Source organism: Trachemys scripta, chromosome 1 (assembly GCF_013100865.1).
Source record: "Trachemys scripta elegans isolate TJP31775 chromosome 1, CAS_Tse_1.0, whole genome shotgun sequence".
Classification (NCBI taxonomy): Eukaryota; Metazoa; Chordata; order Testudines; family Emydidae; genus Trachemys; species Trachemys scripta.
The window spans coordinates 316,085,398-316,110,476 of record NC_048298.1 but is presented as its reverse complement, the minus strand read 5'-3'; the positions used below and the strand labels follow the sequence as shown (position 1 = coordinate 316,110,476).

The following is a 25,079-nucleotide window of genomic DNA, read 5'->3' as shown; positions in this document are numbered from 1 at the left end:
AGCATACATAATGAACAAATTTGATGGCTGCCTTGTTTCGTATTTGGTAAAATAACAATACGAAAGAGCAATTGCAAAAGAGACATTTGAAAATTATAGAAGTCCTTGTTGCTAATATAGATCCTTACATCTTTGTTCTAGCAAACATTTCATTAAAATAGACCAATGCTTGCATTTCATTTTACTACTCTGTACATATAAAATGATTTTTTGCTGTGATATATCCAAACTGGACCTTTCATTACTAATCTAGATAGTAATTGTATAGATTGTATAGATGTGATAGCAGCCATATTGGCTGACACACTGGGGATTGAACCAGTGACCTCCAGAACTAAAAGAGTGAGCTGCTATAACTTCAGCTAAAGCACTCTAGCTGGGACTGTAGCACTCTTATCCTCTGTGGTTTGGCTCAGAGGGGGACATGTAATACACTCACCAAAGGGTTATATATCCACAACCTGTTCATACATAAACCAGTTCTTTAAGTATCCCATGTCTGTCTTCTCTCCTTTTAATGCAACCAACTGTGCATAAAATGCCTTCCCAAACCCATAGTACCTGGCCTACATCCTCTCCTTATTGAAATTCTCATGAAATACTCGCTTCTTCATGCAAGCCCCACAAAAGTAATTGAGATACAATTGAAATACAATAATTGGTTATTCCAGGTGTCTGTCTTTTAGGCCTCTGTACTGTAATCAGAGGTGAGCAAACCCCGGCACCCCTTTAGAACTCTAGTGGAGTTTCACATGGATGTAGGGGGCTGGCTGCATAGATCCAGTTATGGGATTTGCGGCCTTAGATTGTAATCTCTTCAGGACAGAAACTGTCTTGATCTCTCTTCATGTACAGAACTGATCACACTGATAGCTAATATGTATGTCCTGTTATCCCAAGAGTTGATTTGTCTGGTAGGGATCATTTTTTTTATACATAAACAAATGTACAGGTCCATTGAGAGAGGTGTGCCCATTAGTGCTCAGTATGATGTGCTTGATATATGCATAGTCTGAAGCTTTTTTTAATATCCTCATGGAATGCCAAGTGATAGTGCCTTGTGTAATTAAAATGCATAATCTTATTAGTCTGGCAGTTATGTTAAGTAGAAGTCTTAGGCTATACTGATTTTTCACTAGTATAGATAATTCCAGATGCAGGTGGAGAAGGAGTCTATAAAAAAATATTAATCAAAGTCAGCATTCCTATTTGCACTAGCTGGCTGCCTCAGGAGACAGGCCAGGTCAAATTATCCCCATAGGAGATGGGCCCAACAGAATATGGCTGAGATACATTGGCACAACAGTGTGGTGTAGTTGTCCCTATCATTGCCCTGATGTACCTGCCCTATGGATAGAAGATTAAATCTCCCAGTGTGATTAGTCTGGCACAATTCAGGATTACTAAATAGAGTTTAAAAGAATAAATAAAAGGGTCACAAACAGCTGTTCAGTCCTCATTAGTCCTTTCTGGTATCCCAGACATTAATTTATTTTTCTCTGAGGTTTTTAATTCTAAACAGATTGAGTCCAATACAGATATTCATGCGAGAGAGGCAGCCTTTAGATATTGCATCAATTGCTGTAGACAGTCATCCTTAAGATCTCGGGTACTTCTTGGGGTCCCTCAGGTGACCGGGCTAGGAAGTAGCTGCTTTCTGAAACTGCCTACATAATAAAATCCCATCGAGAGAGTTAGGCATGAGAGGAAGGATTTTCTTGTTGCTAGGAAAGTTTGCTGGGACTCAAATGACCAACGTTCTATTGATCTATTACAGACTTTTCGTGTGAGTTTGGAGAAGTTGCCGAATCTCTGTGCTTCAGTTTCCCATCTGTAAACATGATAATAATGACCTACTTCAAAGGAGTGTTGGAAGATGATTTCATAAATGCTTGTGCGGCTGTCGGCTACAATAGTGAGGGGGAAGTCCATGTATACACCTAGAGAGATAATGTCAATATCTTTGGACTAAAACTATGTTAACCCTTAAACAACAGATTTACAAAAAGTGCTTAGCACATGCATCTGGCTTCAGATTTTCAAAAGTCAGCTTTTATTTATGCACCCAAACTTAAGTGGTGAGATTTTAAAAAATGCTCTGCCCCCAGCACCTCTTATCATTCTCAGTGGTACCAAAATGGGAGCTGAACTCCTGAAAATCTGTTCCTAATTTTTGTTTTACTTAGATTGGAGCAGGGACTGGTTTTTGTTCCATTTTAGTACAGTGCCTAGCACAATGATGTGGTTCAGGACTAAGGCTCCCAGACCTTATATACACACACACACATAACATCCAAATAACGACACTGCTTTGATTTTCATAAGGCTCGGTAAGATACTTACACAGGTGGGTAACTTCACTCATGCTGAGCAATTCTGATAACTTTCCTCATTATGCATAAACTTACTTCCTTGCATAAGTGTTTGCAGGATCAGGCCATAGCAATACTTCAAAATATATACACATTTTGTTGAATAAATAGCTTTGGTGAAAGTCTACCATGAAAGTTTATTTATTAGTGTCTTACCTTGAAATGTTTTAAGATTTCTGATCACAACCTGTCTGGGTTCGATCTGAACTTCAGTAAAATCAAACAGTCTCCACAAAACATTTTGATTTTGGCAAATAGGTGAATTCCAACAAAACAATGTTTTATCTGAACTTTTCTGATAAGCTCTGTTCTCAATTTAATTTGTAAGAACCGTGTTCAGTTTTACCTTTTCACCAAGAGGTGGCAAGAGCAAATTAACAAAAAATATTGGTCAAGTCTATGCTTTTCCAAGGAGATACAATTTAGAAAAGAAGATACTTCAAATCCCAATTCATAGGTCTTTTGACACTTTAATACTCAAATATGGGCAAAGATGAAATATTGAAACAGGACTTTGTTAATTTACAGGTACCAGGTAAAATTTTCAAAAGAGTCTAAGTTTCATTGAGTCATTCAATGGGACATGGGCTCCTAAGTCATTAGCTGTTTTGGAAAATTTTACTCATGATTGGTATTCAGGAAACATCCTTGTCCTGCTTTTCAATGGTAATTTTGGGTGGTCTGCTTCCTTTGTGAAACAGTGTTCAAGAGTCATTAGAACATGAGCAATATCAGTGAAAGCTGCATTACAGCTGCATATGAAATAATTTCTAAATTAGAATTTTGGAAGTTAAGTTCCTGGTTGCTCTCTCATTGAAACTGACAAACGGCTCCACTGCAGAAGAAACATTCAATAATATGTTAGCAATAAATTAAGGGCTTATACACAATGGAGCAATAAATCTGGTAAAACCTGTACTTTATTAAATTTTCTTTGCAATAGGTTGAAATGTTGTTATATCTTGAAAACAAATGCTCTCCCTATGGGGCAATAATCAATCCTACAAGATATCCTGCTGTTTACATTTGCTTGGTATGATTTCACTTTTTTTTTCTGTAATAGATTCTGCTGATGCATTTCATTGTACAAAAGTTAATGGCATGATTTTATCACATTTTAATTTTTATTGCAATTAAACCATCTTGTAAACAATATTGCCATGCAAGACAGCAAGTAGAATTTGGACTGGACTGAGTTAATTTATCTTTGGAAGAGAGGAAAAGGGACAGGGACTCAGTATAGCTTACTTACATTTACACTACAGATAGTTCCTGTTATTACCTTGGACATAGATAGACAGAGCAGTAAATTTACACGTATACCTCCTCAGAGATCTGGCAAGAGACAAGCCTGTGTTTAAAATCTCCATCCAGAACTGCAGTATACCTTAAGCCCATCTCATATGCATTACAATCCTTTTGGAAGAACACATTTGGCTATTTCACAGGAGGTGTCTCTAGCACTCCTTTGTTTTGAAGTTGCTGGACTTGATTGTCTCAGATGGAGTGAAGAAATGAGGGCCATGGAAAACTGGTTGTGGCTGCCCGATTCTTAGCTTTCTATCCCTGATGTAAGTAAGAATTGCACAGGAGTGGAGTGTTTCATTCAGGTGCCTAAAGGACTGTGTTGTAATACCCAAGCTTAGACAGATTTGTTAGAGGCTACTTGCAATGGTCCTTTTTGTAGGAGTCTAATCTTGAATATTTATTTCAATACCGTTATTGATTTAATATTTTTGCCATATTAGTTAAAGTATTTTTAGTAGCAGGCAGACTAATTGTACTTTAAACCAGTGTCCTGGGCTTCTCACATGAAAGGGGAAATCTTACCTGAAAATATATATGTAGTGTCTTGCTCACTGCAGGATGGACTGCCTTCTGCTTGTTCCCACTGAATGCAGATAGGTTCATTTCCTGCATATTTCTGTTTCTATGCTCTTCTCGAAGTCCCTTCAGCACAGCAACATGGAGTCCCACTGTCTTTCTGAACATGACTCTTTTGCTTTGTGCATAGAATTCTATATAAAGCAGAATTTATTGCTGCCTGAAGTAGCAGTGACTTGTATGTCCCCTGTGACTAATGTTACTGGCACAAGATAAGAATGTAGAGCAGTTAATTCTTGGTTCACACACACCCTTTTTTCCGCACAATGTCTATATTGTGTAAGGACTTATCTAAAGTCACACAAGTTGTACTGTTTTAACTATACTAGTATAGTTAGTGGTGTAACTGCCTTAGATATTCTTAGTATTCTTGCCAGCAAGTTAAAGGAGTATGGGCTGGATAAATGGACTATAAGGTGGATAGAAAACTGGCTAGATCGTCGGGCTCAACGGGTAGTGATCAATGGCTCCATGTCTAGTTGGCAGCGGTATCAAGTGGAGTGCCCCCAGGGTTGGTCCTGGGGCCATTTTTGTTCAATATGTGCATTAATGATCTGGAGGATGGTGTGGACTGCACCCTCAGCAAGTTTGCAGATAACGCTAAATTGGGAGGAGTGGTAGATACACTGGAGAGCAGGGCTAGGATACAGCGGGACCTAGACAAATTACAGGATTGGGCAAAAAGAAATCTGATGAGGTTCAACAAGGACAAGTGCAGAGGACTGCACTTAGGACGGAAGAATCCCATGTACTGCTACAGACTAGGGATTGAATGACTAGGCAGCAGTTCTGCAGTTACAGAGGACAAGAAGCTGGATATGAGCAGGGCTGGCTCTAGGATTTTTGCCGCCCAAAGCAAAAACAATTTTGGCTGCCCCCCCACTTATTTAATTACCCCGCCCCTGGCCCCTCGTCAACTCCGCCCCTTCCCCAAATCCCCGGCCCTGCCTCCTCCCCCCAGGCCCTCAAGCCCAGGGGGGGGGGGGGGGGGGAAGGGGGGCCCCGCCCCGGGCCCCCCGGGCCCCCCCCCCCCCCCCCAGGTTTGAGAGCCTGGGAGGGAGGGTGAGTAGCGGCGCGCAAATCAGCTGTTTCGCGCACCATGGCAGCAGCAGCGGAGGTGAGGTAGGGCGGCCGGGGCACATTTTTAGGGGCGGCATTCTGGCGCCGGCCATGCTGCCCCTAAAAATGTGCCGCCCCAAGCACCAGCTTGTTTTGCTGGTGCCTAGAGCCGGCCCTGGATATGAATCAACAGTGTGCCCTTGTTGCCAAGAAGGCTAACGGCATTTTGGGCATTGCCAGCAGATCGAGGGACGTGATCATTCCCCTCTATTCGACATTGGTGAGGCCTCATCTGGAGTACTGTGTCCAGTTTTGGGCCCCACACTACAAGAAGGTTGTGGAAAAATTGGAAGGAGTCCAGTGGAGGGCAACAAAAATGATTAGGGGGCTGGAGCACATGACTTCTGAGGAGAGGCTGAGGGAACTGGGATTGTTTAGTCTGCAGAAGAGAATGAGAGGGGATTTGATAGCTGCTTTCAACTACCTGAAAGGGGTTTCCAAAGAGGATGGATCTAGACTGTTCTCAGTGGTAGCAGATAACAGAACAAGGAGTAATGGTCTCAAGTTGCAGTGGGGGAGGTTTAGGTTGGATATTAGGAAAAACGTTTTCACTAGGAGGGTGGTGAAGCACTGGAATGGGTTACCTAGGGAGGTGGTGGAATCTCCTTCCTTAGAGATTTTTAAAGTCAGGCTTGACAAAGCTCTGGTTGGGATGATTTCATTGGGAATTGGTCCTGCTTTGAGCAGGGGGTTGGACTAGATGACCTCCTGAGGTCCCTTCCAACCCTGATATTCTATGATTCTATGATATATTGTTATAAAAGTGCTTGTACTGGTATAGCGTATTCCCATTCAGGAAGAGAGAGAAACTATGTCACAATAAGGCACCTTTATAGCAGTATAGCAGTGTCTATACTAAGGATTGCATCAGTATAACTGGTTTAGTCAAGTATCTTTTTAAAAAATCTAATCTTCATGGATAGAAGAGAAACTGGAAAGTTTGATCCCTAAAAGCTCAAAACCCAGAAAGCAAATATAATGCACTCCAGATTTATCAGTAAAATCAGTATTTTAAGGAATATAACTCAGGACTTTTGAGCGCTTGGCTTTGCAGTACTGCATGAGTATTGAAACTTGAAGTATTTAGGCACCCATCCAGTTCAGAAACAGAAACGAGATTATGCACCCATACCTACTAGCTTCAATAGAGCATACTGGGTGCTGAATACCTTGAATGAACTGTCCACAATCAATCCATGGAATTAAAACAAATGGCTAAATAATTATTTGGATATTATGCAAGTCCCCCCCCCCACGACCACCCCCAAACACAAGAAAATTGCAAACTGCTTTTGGATGGTCTATGAACAGAAAAAAAAAACTAGATTTGCTGGATAAATTACTAGTGGCAAATTATTTGCTCCATTTTAATTTTAGATGACTAGTTTCTAAAAATTGCCGGCAGGCAAAATTCGTCTTGTCCTTATCTAACAAACTGTTCATGAATCTGCATATCCATGGTAAGAGATCAGAATATATATAATAGAGACACCATCTTTCCTTTTAATAAGTAACAAAATGACCTCAGAGCTTATTTCAATCACATTATGCAAAATAAATCTATAGTATTTAATATCCTTGGGATGCCCTCATGGCTTCCAATGCACTGCTTTACCAGTCAAGCTGATGAACCTATCCCAAACAGACCGAATTTCAAGTCTCAGGGTTCAAATTTATATGCAGATCTACATGATTGGGGGGGGGGGAGAAGAGGGATTCGGATAAAGTGATATTTAAAATAATTTTAAGCAGCATTTGCCTGGCAGGGCTGTTCTTAAAGAAACTATATTCTTGCCACCCAGTGAGTGATTCCATATCAAGTTTCTTATGGGAAAATTTAAATATTTATGTAGGGCGTTCGCAGCAGAGGGCAGGAGCCTGAAGTCTCTGATGGAAGCATGCATCTTAGGGATAAATGAAACTGTCCTGGAAAGAAGGCTATGTAGTTTTCAAACCAGAGTAGCTTCTTATTGCTTGAATAAATGTTTGTTGTCTCTTTCCACCGCCCCCAATTTAGTTTTAGGAATACACACCTTATGAATGCCCTTGAGATAGGAATATCCATTAACCATTCATACCCTGAAGGCTGTACATGTTTCAGCAGTCTCATTTGTTAAGACAAAAAATAAAGATCATCTTCTTTATAGGCTTAATTCTATTTGTCTCTTGTGGAAGCTTCAAACACTTATTTTCCTTGGTCCAGATTTTGATCTCAGCTGTATTGGTATAGATCCCATTTGACTTTAATGGAACCAGTATGCCACCTCTGCACTCCACTATTGACATGAAGTGAGAATCTAGAATCTAGCCCCATATTCCCATATATCTTTATTATCTAGTTTTCTATCGTTGTTCTTGGAAAGCACTGCTATCGAGCTCGGTGCTGTACTGGGACAATGACAAGCCCTCTTTCCTTGTCCTCCATTTGTCCAGTTACACTAGGAAGCAGAAAGTGGCAATATGCAAAATACTGCAAAGTAATCCCTATAGGTCCTGCATCTCCATTATTCTGGCATGTGCTCCTTTGTCCAAATGCCCAGCATAATCCATATTTAGAAAGTATCTGGAAAAGCCAGGGAAAGTATAAAAGGCTGAAGCAGCAGTTGGGCAGGCAGGACAAGCATTCAGCATTGGCAGAGTCTGAGAAAGCACTGTAAAGTGCCAAGAGAGCTGTTAAGGAAAGGTTAAAGAAGTCAGAGGGGAAATGTGAGACTACAGTAGTGTAATGCTTGTATTTCTAAGAAGAACATTGATCCAGGTTTAGAGATGAAAAATTAACTCCAATTTTCACAAAACCTCTAAACAAACAAGGAAGGGGGGTAAGAAATACAGTAGAATCTCTATTTTATGAACTAACTGGGGACCAAGGTGTTCATAAAATAGAAAAGTTTATAAAATCACACATCTCAAAATTACAGTATATACAATGCATTGCTTTCTTCTTGCCTATCTAACCACTGCAAAGTGATTTCCAGCAGATGAAAAGCATTGGAATGTGAAGGGTTGGTGACTTGGTCTTTACAGACATCACTTTGTGATTTTTTCCCCCCTTCTCAGGAAAAATGGTTTGTATAACTGGTGGTTCATAATATTGGTGTTATAAAATCAAGGTTATACTGTAGGAATATTTTTATACCACCTAAGAAAATATGACATGACAAAGAAATACCCAATATGTGTGTGTCCAATATATATTGGACACCAAGTCTCTGGTGTCTACATCTTTCATGTTTCAGAAAGTCTGAGTGACTCTGGTATTAATGGTTTGGAAAATTCTCCCACTCTACTTTAGACAGTAGTGCAGTCAGATGTCTAAGTTGTTATACTGCCCAAGTCAAGTTAGATTTCTCAAATCAACAGTTTTTATAAAAATAGCTCATGCCCAAGATTTTCAAAAGTAATTATTGTTGCCTCGGTTTTTGGGGTGCCCCACTTGAAAGACTTAATTTTCAGAGGGCAGATGTTTAGCACTTTCTAAAACCCGGTCTTTTTAAGGTGTCTCCATGTGGGTACCTCACAACTGAGACCTCCCAAAACAATAATAACTTTTGAAAACCTTAACCCATTTATATAAATCAAAATTAATTTTGAGCTGTGTCCCAGTTGCAAGGCTAGCTGCATCTCTTCCCTCCTCCTGATCTCCCTAGCGATGTTTACTATAAGAGTGGAGGTGTGATTGCTCATATACTCAGACTTGCGCTAGCTCTCATCGAGCCAGCATAGGTATAAATTGCAGTTTAGCCATGGTAGGCTGGGTAGTGGCAGCAGAGGCATAGCTTAGTTGTGCTGAGTAGAAACCCACTTGAAACTTGTGGGTACATACCCAGCAAAGCTAAGCCACGCGTCTGCAGCTGTCCGTGCTACCACTGCTAGGCTACTATTTATACTTATACTTGTAGCTCGATGATAGCTAGTGTGAGCATCTGTACACTAGGATGACCAGATGTCCCAATATTAGGGGCTTTGTCTTATATAGTCAACTATACCCCTCCCCCCCCCAAAAAAAGAAAAAGTGTCCCAATTTTTCACTCTTGCTATCTGGTCATGCTAGCGTACACAAGAAGGGGAATCGCACCCCTAGCTTGTTGTGCGGACATAACTTCTGAGTGCACCCCCCTCAGGTGTTAGGCATCGTGCCTTTTCTCCCCTGGAGTGTGTAGAGATTATTAGAGATCCAGCCCACCGTGGTTGTGAGGCATGGCAGACTGTCTTTATATGCTGTTTACACAGACCCTTACTTCCTTGCTCTATGGCCCCTTGCGATCACCCTGAATAGTGGCTCTAAATATTTACAACAAGCACCATAGAGTAGAATTCTTCATATCTCCCTCTCTTAGACCAGGCTCTGGCCTACAGTATGCTGTGGATCCATTGTCCACAGGTCTGACTGGAGGCAGCACCTGTGGTTCTTCCCTTCAGCAGTCTGCGACCAGTGATGTGCAGTGATCAGACTGCCTTCTTAAACCCGAAGTATTCTTTATCTTAATAGTAGGAACAAAACATTTAGAGAAAAAAGATTTTTAAACACCTATCTTACCATCCCCTGATGACAGTCTAAGCAGGCTTAACTTCTTCAGACACCCCAGTGAGTGCTCTGTCTGGTTTCCCCAAGCAATTTCCTCCTCTCTTCAGAGAGAGTGAGAATACGTTCTAATTCAGGCAGAATTCCTTTGCCCTTGTCAGTTACTGGGCTTTGACCCTGCTTGTCAAAAGGGTAGAATCTTCAAAGCTAAAAGTTCAGTCATTGACTCTTAACACCCTTAAGTGTTTACTGAGGAAAGGCTTATTGTGAGATATTGTTTCCCATCTTTCTTGTTTTTGCCCCCCTGGAAACCCTCTATTGCATACAGTAAGCATCCCAGTAACCAGGTCAACATACAGAATTCACAAATGATTACAGAGCCACTCCATTGGTGTCACAACCTGTTTTTCCTTTATTAAGTTTGTTTGCTGGAATTTGAATTTTTGTTTTGTTTTGGTAGGTTTGGGATAAGTAGGTCACAGCTAAGTATTTTCAGTTTGGAGCCAAAAAAAATCTTTGGGGCAGATCTGCAGCTGGTGCAAACTGTCATAGCTCCATTGAACTTCGATGACATGTTCATGAAAAATTCATCATGTTTTCTGAGCAGCTACAGAGCTTTTTTTAGAAAAATCCAATTTTAAAATTCTTTGAGAAACAGGGACACATTTTTTCAAAACATTTTTTTCATTTTTAACAGCAGTTATTTATTTTCATAATTTCATAGACTTCTAGCCCAGAAGGGACCATTAAATCATCCAGGGGTCTCACCAACTGTATAACATGGGCCATAGAATTTTATATAGCTACTTCTCTACTGAACCAAAACTTATGTTCTTAGTTTTTCCAAATGAAAATATGCCTCAGGTTTTTGAGGAATTTTTGAGCTAACAACAAACCAGGAATTAATATTGTTCATAGTACGATTTAGAGTTCAACTGCTTCTTTTGTTAGTAATGTCACTATCATTTCAGAAGTAGTTTTGAGATAGTCTCACACTTCCCTTTAGTCCTGGAAACACTTTTTCCCCTCTTCTTGCAACAGAAAAATCACCAGAATTTTACTTACAATTTCTGCTTTGTGTCTTATAAAAATGGGGATAGCATTGCAGAAAAAAGGAATGATGTATTCTACAAGTTTTAACAGAAATGGCCATAAGGAAAAAAAAAAGTTAAATATTAATGAAAATATTTATTTCCCATAGGTCTGGCCAGCAGAGGATGCTGAAAGAGATAACTCACCCCTACCTAGGGAACATACTGACTGAAACACAGATTATCACAGAAGTGAAAAACAAAGGCAGCTGGCATTAATAATTAATTGAGGAGGGTTCCCTGTGGAGGTTTAGATGAGCTGCAGTTATGTTCTATTTCAGAGAAGCATATATTAACATGTACACCTCATATTAAGTATGCCCAATCTAAGATACCTGAAAGGAAGAACAATCCCAAATTGGGAATCTTTATTTGTGTTGAGTGCTGCACCTGGCCTGCTATATAAATGAGAGCTGACAAGTTACACCTTTAGAGTGTTTCAAAAATATCTTTTCTAGTATATAAATAAATGCAGCCTTTCCTTGCTCATGCAGTGTGTGTGTGTTTGTGCATGCATAGAAGAGGGGAGATTGGCGACATAGCTCACAACTAGAGATGTTCAGAGTGCATTTTAAAGGAGATGATTTGGCAGAAAGATTCTTGTACATTCTTCAAAGCATTTAAATGATTTTGCTTCAACTGTGTTGCACCCCTTCAGCATCCACTTTCTGTGATTATTCTAATGAATGAGTGAGGTCACCACAAGGGAAATGTTGATGTGCTAAACTGTGCCACTTAGCTAATGGTTCCAATTAAGGGTTGTAAGCAAACCACATTGAGTCTGAGGGAGTCAGGGAAGTGATTCACATTCCCTCCCTAAATGTCCCAGTGCACAGTACAGAATGCTGCATTCTGGGACTGCTCTTGTGGCAGGTGCTGATGGGGGCCCATGCACTTCAAGAGTGGAAGGTTCGTTGAGTTCACTTGCATAAGGGCCTGTCAGAGTCCAGCTGTACGCAATTATGGCAGAATAGCCAGGGAAAGCTCATCCAATCATAGAACAGAAATATAGCTATGTGGCCCTAGTCAAAACAACTGGACATTTGAATTGTGGATGCTGACTACCTGAAGCAATACAGTGAACAATCTGTAGGTTACAATCTGTTAATATAGTTGTAATTGTTACAGTAGTATTTAGGAACCATAGTCAGAGATCGGACGTGTAAGCAAGAAGAGTTTCTTCCCTAAAAATCTCCCAAACTAAGTATTAGACAAGACTGAACAGTTGGGTGCGATAGACAAAACAATGGGATGGGTGTCAGCTTGGGTGGATAAGGTAAATAAAAAGAGTTATTTTCTATAAATGGTGGTTGTATTAAACATCCACCACGAGATTTCAAACAGTGAAAAATTAGTGGAGATTGCAACCTATTTTGGCACAATTTGCAAGCAGTGGAAGTGGTTGAATTTGGTGAACTAGTTGTTCTTTGCAACTATTTCACCCACCTCTAGAAAATACCAAGAGATTGCTTCAAGGACACTGGGGGAAAATATTCAGCTGCATTTGTTACACCTGCTGATGAAATGTGCAGTGTGCACTTATAATTCTGGGCTCCAGGAGGAACAGGAATGTAGGGCCCTGACACACCTCTGCCTTTGGAGTGAAGAACTAGGGCTCCTTAATCTCCAGTGCAGCTACAGAGTGGCATTCACAATTTAGCTCTTAACATAGGTAGGTACTGTGCTACACTGTATTTTTCTTGAGAATCTCTCAAAATACCTCCCTTTCAAAATGTCACCTCCCACTTTACATAAAGAGCTCTTGGGATTGCACTAGGATCTAGGGAATTTTTTTGAATAGCCTATCATATTTTTGCGATATGTTTTTACTTCTCCTAACAAAGACTTTGTCTTCTATGTCCTTAGATTGAGCTTTAATGAAGAAACGTCAAAGCTGCTAACAATCACACAAACAGGGATTCCAGACCTTTGTGACCAATGATGTGGTCGTCATGGAGACTGGTTCTGTTTCTGTCACTCTCTGGGTGTCTTTCAGGTAAGAAAACCAAAAACTTGTGTTACTGTTTTATGGAAATATAAAAGCAAAATTACTGCAAAGAAAAATGAACAAACCGTGTCAATATTATCAGCCTATTTATTAAGATTATAATTGCTTAATACAAAGTTGAACAAGTATTGCCCACTTGCCATTAATCTTAAAGTTTCTCAGGTTTGCTTTTAATTTGTAAGGAAGAATGGAAGAGTTAGTTACTTATCCATTCACAAAAGAATATCCTAGTTTTTACAGCTTCAGAGAGAAAAATCTGCTTGGGAAATAATTGATCTAACAAACTGCATTGAAAGGGCTGATAACTGCAGCATTGTTTGGTGATTCTGGGCTGTGAAATTCTCAAACTCTTACCATGTTCTGTATCTGGAAACAAATTATGGAGTTGATTTTTCTTTCTAAAATGATGTGTGTTATATTGATATGCACTAATGATTCTGTTTTTGCCTGCAACAGTATTCCTTTGAGCTTTTTTCCCTTGGCTTTAACTTACTATTATCTTTTAAAGTAAACAAATTGTGTTGCTTTATACTCAATAATCGTTTAATCTTTCCATCTGGGGATTCCTGTAATTTGATATTATGTTATCCACAATTGATCTTTCATCTGCCCCTAGCTTTATCTTCTTTCAACTTCCCAGTTTCCAGAAATTGATTTTTTTTTCAAAGTATTTTTATTTATCTGCCTTCATCTACAATAACCAAAGCTGAAACAGTCTAAATATAATTGGCTGGATCCTTTATGTGACAAATGCTTCTTTATACAAGTTGTACTTCTAGCTTCAGGATAATAATAATATCTAGCTCTTGTATCACATTTTTCATAAATAGGATCAGGCCCTATGTTCTGGAATTACAAATCCTTGCACAACTCCACAAAAATGCCCCTAACCTTGATATCCCATTCATTTCTTCCTGGTACTGCTAGCTCTCTGCCTTTTTCAGTGCTTTCCCTTTTGCCCTATGCTAATTCACCATGCCACTGTCTTCTCATTCAGATATCCCCGAAAACTTTTATTCCATGATACCTGCAAGAAGTCAGTTTGCAATAATAGTAGTAAAATAAGATAGGTTGATTATGTGCCCTGGATAAAATTGTTTTGGGTGCAGTAGACCAGAATATGTTTGTATATGTATATCAAGGGGAGGAGGTGGGAGAATAGTGTGTGTGTGTGTGTGTGTGTGTGTGTGTGTGTAAACAAACAATATAGATAGTCTTTCCCATCCTGGATTTCCCAGTACAGATTGTAAACTCTTTGAGAAAAATGGACTTTTATTTTTGTGTTCTATATAACACATTGTCAGTGTTTAGAAAGTAATGTTTGTACTCCAGTGATTTCAAGAGTAGTCCTCTATCGCAGTGGTTCTCAACCTTTCCAGATGACTGTACTCCTTTCGGGAGTCTGATTTGTCTTGCGTACCCCAGGTTTCACCTCACTTAAAAACGTAGGCTTTGGCTTTGGGCCTGCTAGGTGAGGCACGGGCATCGACTTCCTGCCTTGGTCCCAGCAAGTTTAACACCGGCTCCGGCGACCCACAGTTTGAGAACCACTGATATATTATATAGAACAGTATAAACAAGTCATTGTAAGAAATTTTAGCTTGTATCGATTTCACTAGTGTTTTTTATGTAGCTTGTTGTAAAACTAGGCAAATATCTAGATGAGCTGATGTACTCCCTGGAAGACCTCTTTGTACCCCAAAGGGTACGTGTATTCCTGGTTGAGAATCACTGCTCTGTTGTAAATATAATCTAGTTATTTAACTTTAATTTTCTTAAATGCAAAACTTCACTTTGATTTTTATATTTGTTTTTACTATAAAGATTATAAACAGTTAGTAAACACAAAGTTCAGAGCACTCTTTGGAAATCAATAATTAGAAACAAGAATTTCTGATGTAAGCATTGTATCTTCAGCTTTGCAACTTATATGAAAGTCACAATTAAAAAGCCAATATTTGGCATAATATTGCACAGTGGAGTCCCTGATCCTGCAGCGAACTCCATGTAGAAGGAATCCCTGTGCTCACATATTTGATGAGCATATACACAGATAATGGGATCAATTGGACACAGTCAACTACAAGACTGGGACATTAGACACCATGGTCATTTCCAACTTTTTAATGCTGACAATTGACGCGGATTATACCATTTCATTATAAGTGCTCTGAAGCAAATTTGAACACAATTAAGGAAGTAGTCTTAACTGTTTGCCTCACCAATTCTCTGTTCAGATACATATGAAACTAAGGAGATTAAAAAACATTTAAAATATAAGTAATGATAAATGTCAAACATTGATTCAAAAAGTCTTTAACAGAATTTGAAATATTCCAGTTTATATTGAACATTAATTTGGCTAAAGAATAACACCCTGAAAGCACTTGCCAATCAGCCAGACATTATATTTAATTGAAATACCTATTCTCTCTCTTGTTTTTATTCAATATTTATTCCTGCCAGGTATTCAAAACACTCCTGTTCTTCCATCTCTGATTTGTTAACTAAATCCCAGTCTATTATTATTTTTGTTGTTTAAGGATTATTCCGTATTATGTGGCAGGTTAGAATTCAGTAAATAAATCATTTTTACTTCAAAACCATTTTTCATATATCATTATAAATAATTTAGAGCAACACGTCTGTTTCTCTCAAATGCATTAGATAATTGTCACAATAACTGCAGCATCTTCAGGTGCTACTTAAATCACATCTCATGTGAAAACTTAATACCATAAGATCTTAAGTTAACCTGAGATGATAAAATTGGATTCGAACCTGATAAGATCAGATTGTCAAAGTAAGTTATAATTCTAATAATGCGCAGTCTGTGTTCCTTTTGACATTTGATCACATAATTCTGCAATTACAGCTGCTGTTAAGTCATTGCAGTCACTGAAGTATATTTGCTGCTGCAAATACTTTCTGCTATTGATTTTGTTCAACATAGTCTACTAAGTTAGGTGCTTTAGAATTTTATTTTCAATATTCTCAACTGCACATTTTTCAAAGGTAAAGTATTAGATGTGGATGCTGATGCACTAAGATAAAGGACGTTCAATTGCTGTTATTTCAGGCCATATTCAGATTCAGTAATTAACCATTATGTCACCAGGTCACGATAGTATTCCTTCAGGCAAAAAAGTTGAGTTCTTGCATTGACTTTGCACTGTTGAGGGGAGGCATCCTAATATGAATACAGAGACTGCGTGTCTTGTGTGTGCATAAATGCACTAAATATGTTTCTGGGCAATGGGGAAAGTTATTTGGGGAAAGGTGGAAAAGCAAGAGCAGAAGATAATGAAATTTAAAAATAAATAAGGCAATGCAAGCCTGTGTAACTTATTAGATATGCAAGAATCCTAATGTAAACTACAATCATCTGAGAGTTTACAAAGCACCCAAAACTCCTGTTTTTTTGTAACAAGTGACTTATGAGTTATCCACGAGCATAGTTCAATATGCACTAGTTCTTGCCGGGTATGAGTGAATGTTAATACATATAGAATTCCCAGATCAAAGCTGATTTTGAAACCTGCAATGGCAAAAAATAGTTGCATTTCCAAAAGCGATATCAGTTCTTCTAAAAAAAAAAAAAAAAAAGTTATCTGGCATAAACAGTTTCTCTGAACCACTTAAAACTTTGCAAGAATAAAAGGTTTTCTTTGGCAAGAGACCACATGTATAACATTTCAGACAGAATGGATTTTCTTTGCAGAATATGATGATGGTGGGGGGGAAGGGGCATTGAAGCTTCCTTATAAATGATGGAAAGCGTTTTACCATCTTAATTAAATTCACACTGCGTCCTATGCTTCATGTTCTGTAAAACCATTATATTTTGCAAGATGTACAATACGTGCTAAGTGAGCCTTTAAGTATGTGCTGAAGTTGACATGCCAATGTAGCCAGTCAGTCATGTATAGTGTATGTTCTAATGGCATGACGCTTAGACATAATGGGCACTATCAACGATCCCCAGTTGGATTTACTGAGGAGATATAGATGACCGCTGGGGCTTGTGGATCAGCCTGATTTACCTTGAGACAGTAGCTGGGCGTTAGGAATTCCTTTCTATCATGAAAAGGAGATGAAGTTGCTGCAGGTGCTGGGAGTTATTACTGGGTTGTGGTTTCTTTTATTGCTGCAGATTATTTTTTCAAGCTACATTGGAGGTGAGGAAAGATTAGAGGACTAGTTTTGCTTGAGGACTGCATTGCATCGGGGCCAAGGATATGGGGAAACTATAAAACCCTCCTTTTGTGAGCAATTGCAATATAGAGATATTGTGAACTGTAAGATAATGGACAGCAAGGACTGGACTAGCCTGTTCCTGGTTTTGAGCTCAGGGAGGCTTTGATAACTGATAAACTAGATTAGAGCTCAAAGTTGGTTTAGAAGGGCCCATTTAAACCTACAGCAAATGATTCAGAAATTTTGTTCTGTATGGTCTTGGTTAAGTTTTTTTACATGAAATTCTAATTATAAAAAGAACAGGAGTACTTGTGACACCTTAGAGATAAATTTGTTAGTCTCTAAGGTGCCACAAGTACTCCTGGTTTTTTTTTGCAGATACAGACTAACACGGCTGCTACTCTGAAACCTCTAATTATAAAAGCACTTGTGTGTATGCAGGCATTGTGTCATTGGCATTACCAAACAGGTATGAAGGTTTGTTTATCTTTTTTATTAATGGAAAAGCCTAGAACACGGTAAAATTTCTTACACTTAACATTTGATTCTCTGACTAATTTGTGGGACCTCCTATTACATCATACCCTGCAAACTCCAATAGTTTTTCCTACAGCAGTGTCTTGCAGCATGTTTGGGGCATGTGCATTGAAGGGGGATGAGAAGGGAAATTATGGGATTGTTTTACTATCCATTCTTTTAATAATCTGGTGTATGTGTGTGTGTGTACACACAGGGATATTAACTTATTTTTGGCTCATACTGCAGATAACTAAGCAAAGCATCTATTTTTTTATTGGAATTGTTAACATTCAGTTGCCTTGGTAGTTCAGACAAGCTGAAATTGAATATGCTTAACGTTACTTTAAATTAGTGCTACCTAACCTTGGAATAAATTAAATGTGCATGTCTCCTTGTGTTTAACTAAACTGAGAAATGTTTGTAAAAACAAAACAAAAACCACATCAAATTATACTTAATCAGCACTGGGTTAATAGAATCAGTAGGCTTTTATTTGCATATACAAGACATCATTGAAAGAAGCTGGTTTGAGACTATGATACCCTGCCATTCTTTTCTATAATTATTACAACTTGTGTCAACATGCTTCAAAGTGTAAAGAAATGCTAATGACAGGATAACACAATGAATACCATTTGCATGGGTTTCTCTTTCTTGATCTACCATATATCCCTCATGTCTTTTTTGGTCCCTTGTCCTAATTAGGGCATAGAATCATAGACTTTAGGACTGGAAGGGACCTTGAGAGGTCTTCTAGTCCAGTCCCCTGAACTCATGATCAGATTAAGTATTATCTAGATCATCACTGACAAGTGTTTGTCTAACCTGCTCTTAAAAATCTCTAATGATGGAGATTCCACAACCTCCCTAGCCAATTTATTCCAGTGCTTAACCACCCTGACAGAAAATTTTTCCTAATGTCCAACCTAAACCACCCTTGCTGCAATTTAAGCCCATTGCTGCTTGTCCTATCCTCAGAGCTTAACCAGAACAATTTATCTTGCTCCTCCTTCTGACAACCTTTTTATGTACTTTAAGCTGTTATCATGTCCCCCCCCCTCAATCTTCTCTTCTCCATATTAAACAAACCCAAATTTTTCAATCTTCTTTCACAGGTCATGTCTTTAGACCTTTAATAATTTCTGTGACTTTTCTCTGGAGTTTCTCCAATTTGTCCACATCTTTCCTGAAATGTGGCACCCAAAACTGGACGCAGTACTCCATTTGAGACCTAGTCAGTGCTGGGTAGAGTGGAAGAATTACTTCTCGTGCCTTGCTTACAACACTCCTGCTAATACATCCCAGAATGCTGTTAACTTTTTTTGCAACAGTGTTATACTCTTGCCTTATGTTTAGGTTGTGGTCCACTATAACCTCAGATCCCTTTCCGCAGTGCTCCTTCCTAGGCAGTCATTTCCCATTTTGTATGTGTGCAACTGATTGTTCCTTCCTAAGTGGAGTGCTTTGCATTTGTCCTTACTGACTGTCATCCTATTTACTTCAGACCATTTCTCCAGTGTGTCCAGATCATGATTTTTCCTGCTGCATGTTGACTGTTCTATGGAGAGACCCAATGTGAAGCATTTCATAATTCATGATAGCACAACATTGTGGCTGGAGACCTGCAAGGCTAAAGAAGTGGAGGATCTACCCTGGGTAATTTGGGGCAATGCCCATTCAGTAAAGTGAGAAAAATCCAAAATGCCAGTCACAGCTTTTAACTCATATGAAGGGTCCATGTCTGTGGCATCTATGCTGTATCCCTCAGTAGCAAGCTCCAAATCAGAAACTATTGGATTTTTCTGAATAGTTTTTCAGCTACTATACAACACTGAGGGGCACTTACAAAGGTACCTCTAAGTAGTAAGCACATATAGTACTAAGGCAAGTTTCAATGTACTGCCTACATTTTTGATCTACAGCTGCTATTCAGCTGAGCTGTTGTCTTCTCTTAAAATAACCTCACTCTCCATCTGGCTAGTTGGAGGCTTCTAGTATAGCTAACTGGGAGCATTACTATTGGCCTCCAAATATTTCCCAAGCCTGTTCAATATGTTACTTTCAGAATTTCAGCAACTGCCAGCATTAAAGTTCATAGTCTAAAGGTTCATAAACACATTAGCCAAATCATGTAAAAGATGAATGACACTTGATAGGTGATGGGAAGAAAAATAGGCCTTGCCGATTTCGTCAAGTCCATTTTATGCCACAGCTGACGGTTTGTTTAGTGCTTAATTTGTAATAAAAGAGATGCCAGGGCTCAGGCAATTTGGTGCTGGGGCTCAAGCAAGTTTTTACTTTCATAACTGATGCAGCAAGACCAGAAGTGCCGGAGCTATGACCTGCCAAGCCTAGATGTGCCCGGGCTCAGCGCTGGCAAGGCTTGGCACAAATTAAGCACTGAGTTTGTTCCTCTGCCAAGTGGATGATGTACTGTTGAAAAGAGAATGTCTGTCATTGAGAAGCTCATCCAATTACTATCTGTCTTCCTTTGACAATATGGCAAATAGCAGGGAACTTTGTCTTCTTTGGCAACTGGTATATGGAAAGTCAGGTGGAAAACACAACCAAAAAGAAATATACATAAGAACTGGTGACAGACAATGTTAAACTTGTTGGTACTGCTGCTGCTCCTACTGCAGAGAGGAGAAAACATGCTTTAACTGCTCTGCAAGCGGTCCTGAAGCAGAGTATTTCCAGACATCTGCCCATACTAACGCAGGAGAAGTCTGTCACCCTGCCTGAGCCCAATACAGACAATCAGACACATGTTCATTTTGCTGGGTTCAATATGCAGTTGGTCAAAGAAAAAAAATGTACTTCTCTACTGAATTTTATTTGTTGTATTTTTGCACATTGTATTATTTCTATCTGAAAGGAGGGGAAAAAGGCAGAAGTTGTCTATACTGTCAGATACTGGGTGAGTTTTAAAATTAATCCATCAGAGGATAATAGAGTTCAAAATCCTAGGGGAAGGTGGGTGGAAAGTGTATGCTCAATATATTTAAAATTATAGCAGGTGAATTGGAAAATTTTTTAAAGAATTAGTGTGTTGGGTTAGATTGTTTTTTCTTGCAGGTAATTTTTATTGGTTCACAATAATATGTAGTTTTCTTTTTATATAGTGATATACAGGGCTTAATCCTACAAGGTGCTGGGCCCTCCAGCATGGGGTCAGCCAAGCACGTAAGCAAGGGCTTAACTTTAAGCATTAGTAGTTCCATTAAAATCAATCACATGCTTCCAAAGCACTCAGCACCTTGCAGGATCAAGGTCATAGCAAAAAGTGAATAGTGTGCTGTCAGAGAGTCAATACATTTCATTCAGCTTTTTGTCAGGAGTCTAGTGGGCTGTTTTATTTTAAAAAAAAAAAAAAACCTAAAAACTTGGTTTTTTTTATAAATTGGCCTTAAATGTCTTTGCAATTACATCACATCCATTTACAATCAATTAAAAAAGTCCTATATGTTCAAAGTCCATGTTCTTTTATTTTCTAATTTTAGTACCTGTAGGCGTCATTAAAAAAAAAAACCCTCTTACCAAGCATATAAGCAAAAGGGGAGCAGCCATCATGACAAGTGCCAGACTGGGGCGGGTATGACAAAACATACCTCTCCTCCCCACGGGACAGTGGAGACACACCTCCTCCCCCCCACCCCCGGGCTGTTATTGTCAATTCCGCCACTTCTGACAAAAAATTGAATGTTCATCTTCATCCTCATTGTCCCCTTATCATTTGTAAGATCCATCTCCTGTGCCACAAATAGTTTATTACTACAGATAATGTAGTACAATGTTTATACATTATTTTCCATTTCTTTTAAAGTGATATGATTTAGTGAATATTTTTGTTTTTGTTGTAATAGTAATCATAAACCTAATGCGAATTTATATAACCAAAACTAACTATAGAAGACGTAGTTAAACAATGTACTTGCTTGTATTAAGGTCTTGACTCTACTCTGCCTTAGGTTGTTTTTTACAGTGGTGTAAGTCCAATGACTTCAAGGTGGGTGTTGTAGGAGCATGGCCCTACTACATCCCTATTTATTCTTACAGTAAAACTGTAGATACTGCACTGTCAGAGGTCCAGACTTAACCTGGAGTGAAATATAAATCTCCATTTTTATTTTTAGGAATGAGAAAATTCCTCCTACCTTCCATCTTTATAATTAAACGATTCTTTATTGAAGGACAGATCCTTTCTTTATTGTACAGAATCTCCCACAGACATCAGTGGGGGTTGCACATGCACAAGGTTTGGAAAATGGATATTTGCTGGCATTTCCATTCTAGTGTGTTAGCAGAGACAATTTACCACCTTTTAATCTGTCTTTAAATTTCCTAATCTTAGAGATTTCAGTTTGTTTATTTTTCCAGTCTTAAATTATTAGTTAATTAAACAATGCATTTTTAAATAAACATTGCAAAATATACTCAGCCTCTCCTCCACAGCTAAAGATTGTGATGGCTCACAAACAAACCCTATGGCTACTTTTAGACTTGTATTAAAGATGTTTTGAGGGTGATAGACCTGTTCTAACAAGAAGTTTAATGTGGTCCCCAATGCAGTGCCTGCGGGTGCCATGGCACCCTCCGGGGCATTTATGTGCGCCCACCTAGTGCCCAGCAGGGGAGAGATGATGCGGCCCTGCACCTCACGGGGACAGAGAACTCCGGGGCTGTGGGCTGTGAGTGCTGGTGTTCTCGGTCCCAGGCAGGCGCGGGGCCGCGGTTTAAGGGATGAAGGAGAGGCCTCCGGGCAGAGGAAGGGGGTTGGGGTGTGGGGCTGGTATGGGCTCTGTGCTGGAGGTGCAGGCTCAGGGTGGGGCCAGAAATGAGGGGTTCAGATGTGGGAGAGGGCTCTGGGCTGGGGCAGGAGGTTGGGGTACAGGAATGGGGGTGAAAGCTCTGACTAGGAATATGGGCTCTGGGGTGGGGCCAGGGATGAGGGATTTGGAGTATAGGAGGGGGCTCCAGGCTGGGGCAGGGGATTGGGGTGCAAGGGTGGGTGAGGGCTCTGGCTAGGAGTGTGGGCTCTGGGGTGGGGCCATGGATAAGTTTGGGGTGCAGGAGGGAGCTCAGGGCTGGGGCAGGAAGTTGAGGTGCGGGGGGTGAGGGCCTTGGCTAGGGGTGTGGGCTGTGCGGTGGGGCCAGGGATGAGGGGTTTGGGGTGCAGGAGGAGGCTCAGGGCTGGAGCAGGGGCTTGGGGTGCTGGGGGGGGTGCGGGATGTGGGCTCCGGGAGGGAGTTTGGGTGTTGGAGGGGACTCTGGGCTGGGGCGGGGGGGGGTGTGGGTGTAGGAGGGTGTTCAGGATGCAGGGTCCCAGCGACACTTACCGCAACTCCCAGGAAGTGGCTGCCAGGTCCCTGTGGCACCTAGGTGCATAGGAGGCCAGGAAAGCTCTGCGTGCTGCCCTTGCACCAGCAGGCGCTGCCCTTGCACCCGCAGGCGCTGCCCCTGCAGCTCCCATTGGCCGGGAACGAAAATTGGACAGTTGGCAACACTACCCAGTGCTCACACAGAGCAGGCCAACCAATCTATTTCTTTTCATACGTTACAGTGCATTACATTTTTATCCCAAATTAATTTCAAAGGATTAATGGAATCTACAGAAAGTCACTGGGTACAACCTACAGTAGTGTAGAATAGCTTCCTAGTATTTCTTTCAGTAGACTTGGGCTTTGGCTACACTTGTGAGTTACAGCGCAATAAAAGGAGCCCCGGGCGCACTAGCTCACTCCCCATCCTCACTGGCAAGGCACGTACAGCGCTCTGACTCCACAGCTTCGGCGCTGCTGAACTTCACCTCGGCGAGTGGAATAACGTTTGCTGCGCTCCCGCTGGAGTGCCGTGGCGCCAGTGTGAACGAGGTGTTGCATTACTGCGCTGTGATCAGCCTCCAGAAACGTCCCATAATCCCCTTAAGTCAAGTGGCCACTCTTGTCATTGTTGTGAAATCAGCTGCAGGAATGCGGAAATCCCCTTTCAAAGCTCCGTTTCACAGGCTGCTTATCAGCTCCGAGAAAAGCAAATATTTATTGTTTGCTTTGAGTGAGTGAGTGAGTGAGTGAGTGAGTGAGAGGCGCGGGGGGCTGAACTTACAAGACAGCATGCTGACACACTCTCAGCACCCCAAAAACCCACTCTCTCTCCCCCCACATACACACAACACACTCCCTGTCACATTCCACCCCACCCTTCCACCCCCATTTGAAAAGCACATTGCAGTCACTTGCATGCTGGGATACTGCCCATAATGCATTGCTCCCAATGCTGCTGCAAGTGCTCCAAATGTGGCCACGCCAGTGCGCTTGCAGCTGTCAGTGTGGACAGACTGCAACGCTTTCCCTACTGCACTCTACAAAGGCGAGTTTAACTCACAGCGCTCTACATCTGCAAGTGTAGCCATGCTCTAGGTTAGCACAGCCAGTTAAAGTGGCTGGCAAACTTTTCTTAACAGCAATGGAAAAAGCCAGCATTCATTCCAATGAAGTGAAGCTGAACAGCACAATGGAAGGTAGCATTTCAGCTCAGTACAGCTCTAAGCAGCCCTCAGGAATCATTGGTTTACCTCATAAAGCCTGTTCTTTACAGCCTGGTTACATCATTAGTCTCTTCCTCAGGTACTGCATATCTCATTTTCCTAAGCACTCCAGTTAGAGGAGAAAAGATGACACTCTGACAGAAGACTTCCTCTTCGAAATATATAAATATATTGTAGTGTTGTCATTCACAATGTTGGGAAGTAAGCAGTTATCACAAGAAGTCACCATAATGTGATTAAAGTTATACGGAATGAGTAATTGTTGCTGGGGAGAAGTAATTAATTATGTGAAGTGATTATGGCTTTCTTTTCCCAAAGTGTACTTGTAGATGGATCTGTTCCCTCCTGCCTGATATGAAGCTCTAAAAGCAATAACATTTGGAACTTGATAGGTGACGTAACCCCTCTACTCTTCCCACTCATATGATTCACATATAGGGAATAGGTTCTACATAAGGCAGAGCACAACACATCCCATTGGCAGTGGAATACTTAATACAGGCATGGGACAGTTAATAGTCAATGCAAATTAAGGAAATACAAGTGCTTATTTTAAAGAAAAGTGTTTCTTAAATGTTGGCGTAGCCTTCCCTACTTGTGCACCAGGTGCAGAAAAAGACAGATCAGCTCCATTGATGCAGTAGCTGTAATCCATGCTATGAGAATGTGGGTCTGTCCCCCTCTATTGTATGGTCCACATGTTAATCTTTTAAATCAAACTGTCAGAGGTTCATGCTTTTAACCTTGAAGGTGCTGAGTTCAAACCTTGCTGAGAGTCAATTCAAGTTTTTTGATTGCAGTGGTCTAGGAGGCATAGAAA

General features: G+C 40.3%; 1 protein-coding gene across 3 annotated transcripts in view; it reads left to right on the top strand.

Moving 5' to 3' along the window:
* CNTN5 (contactin 5) overlaps positions 1 to 25,079 on the top strand; it is a 987,313-nt gene that overhangs the window by 408,800 nt on the left and 553,434 nt on the right. For all 3 annotated transcript variants that reach the window (XM_034758906.1, XM_034758905.1, XM_034758907.1), the window contains one exon: positions 12,855 to 12,984. In XM_034758906.1, coding sequence (XP_034614797.1) covers positions 12,927 to 12,984 — 58 coding nt within the window. In that variant the 5' untranslated portion in view covers positions 12,855 to 12,926. The remainder of the gene's footprint in view (positions 1 to 12,854; positions 12,985 to 25,079) is intronic.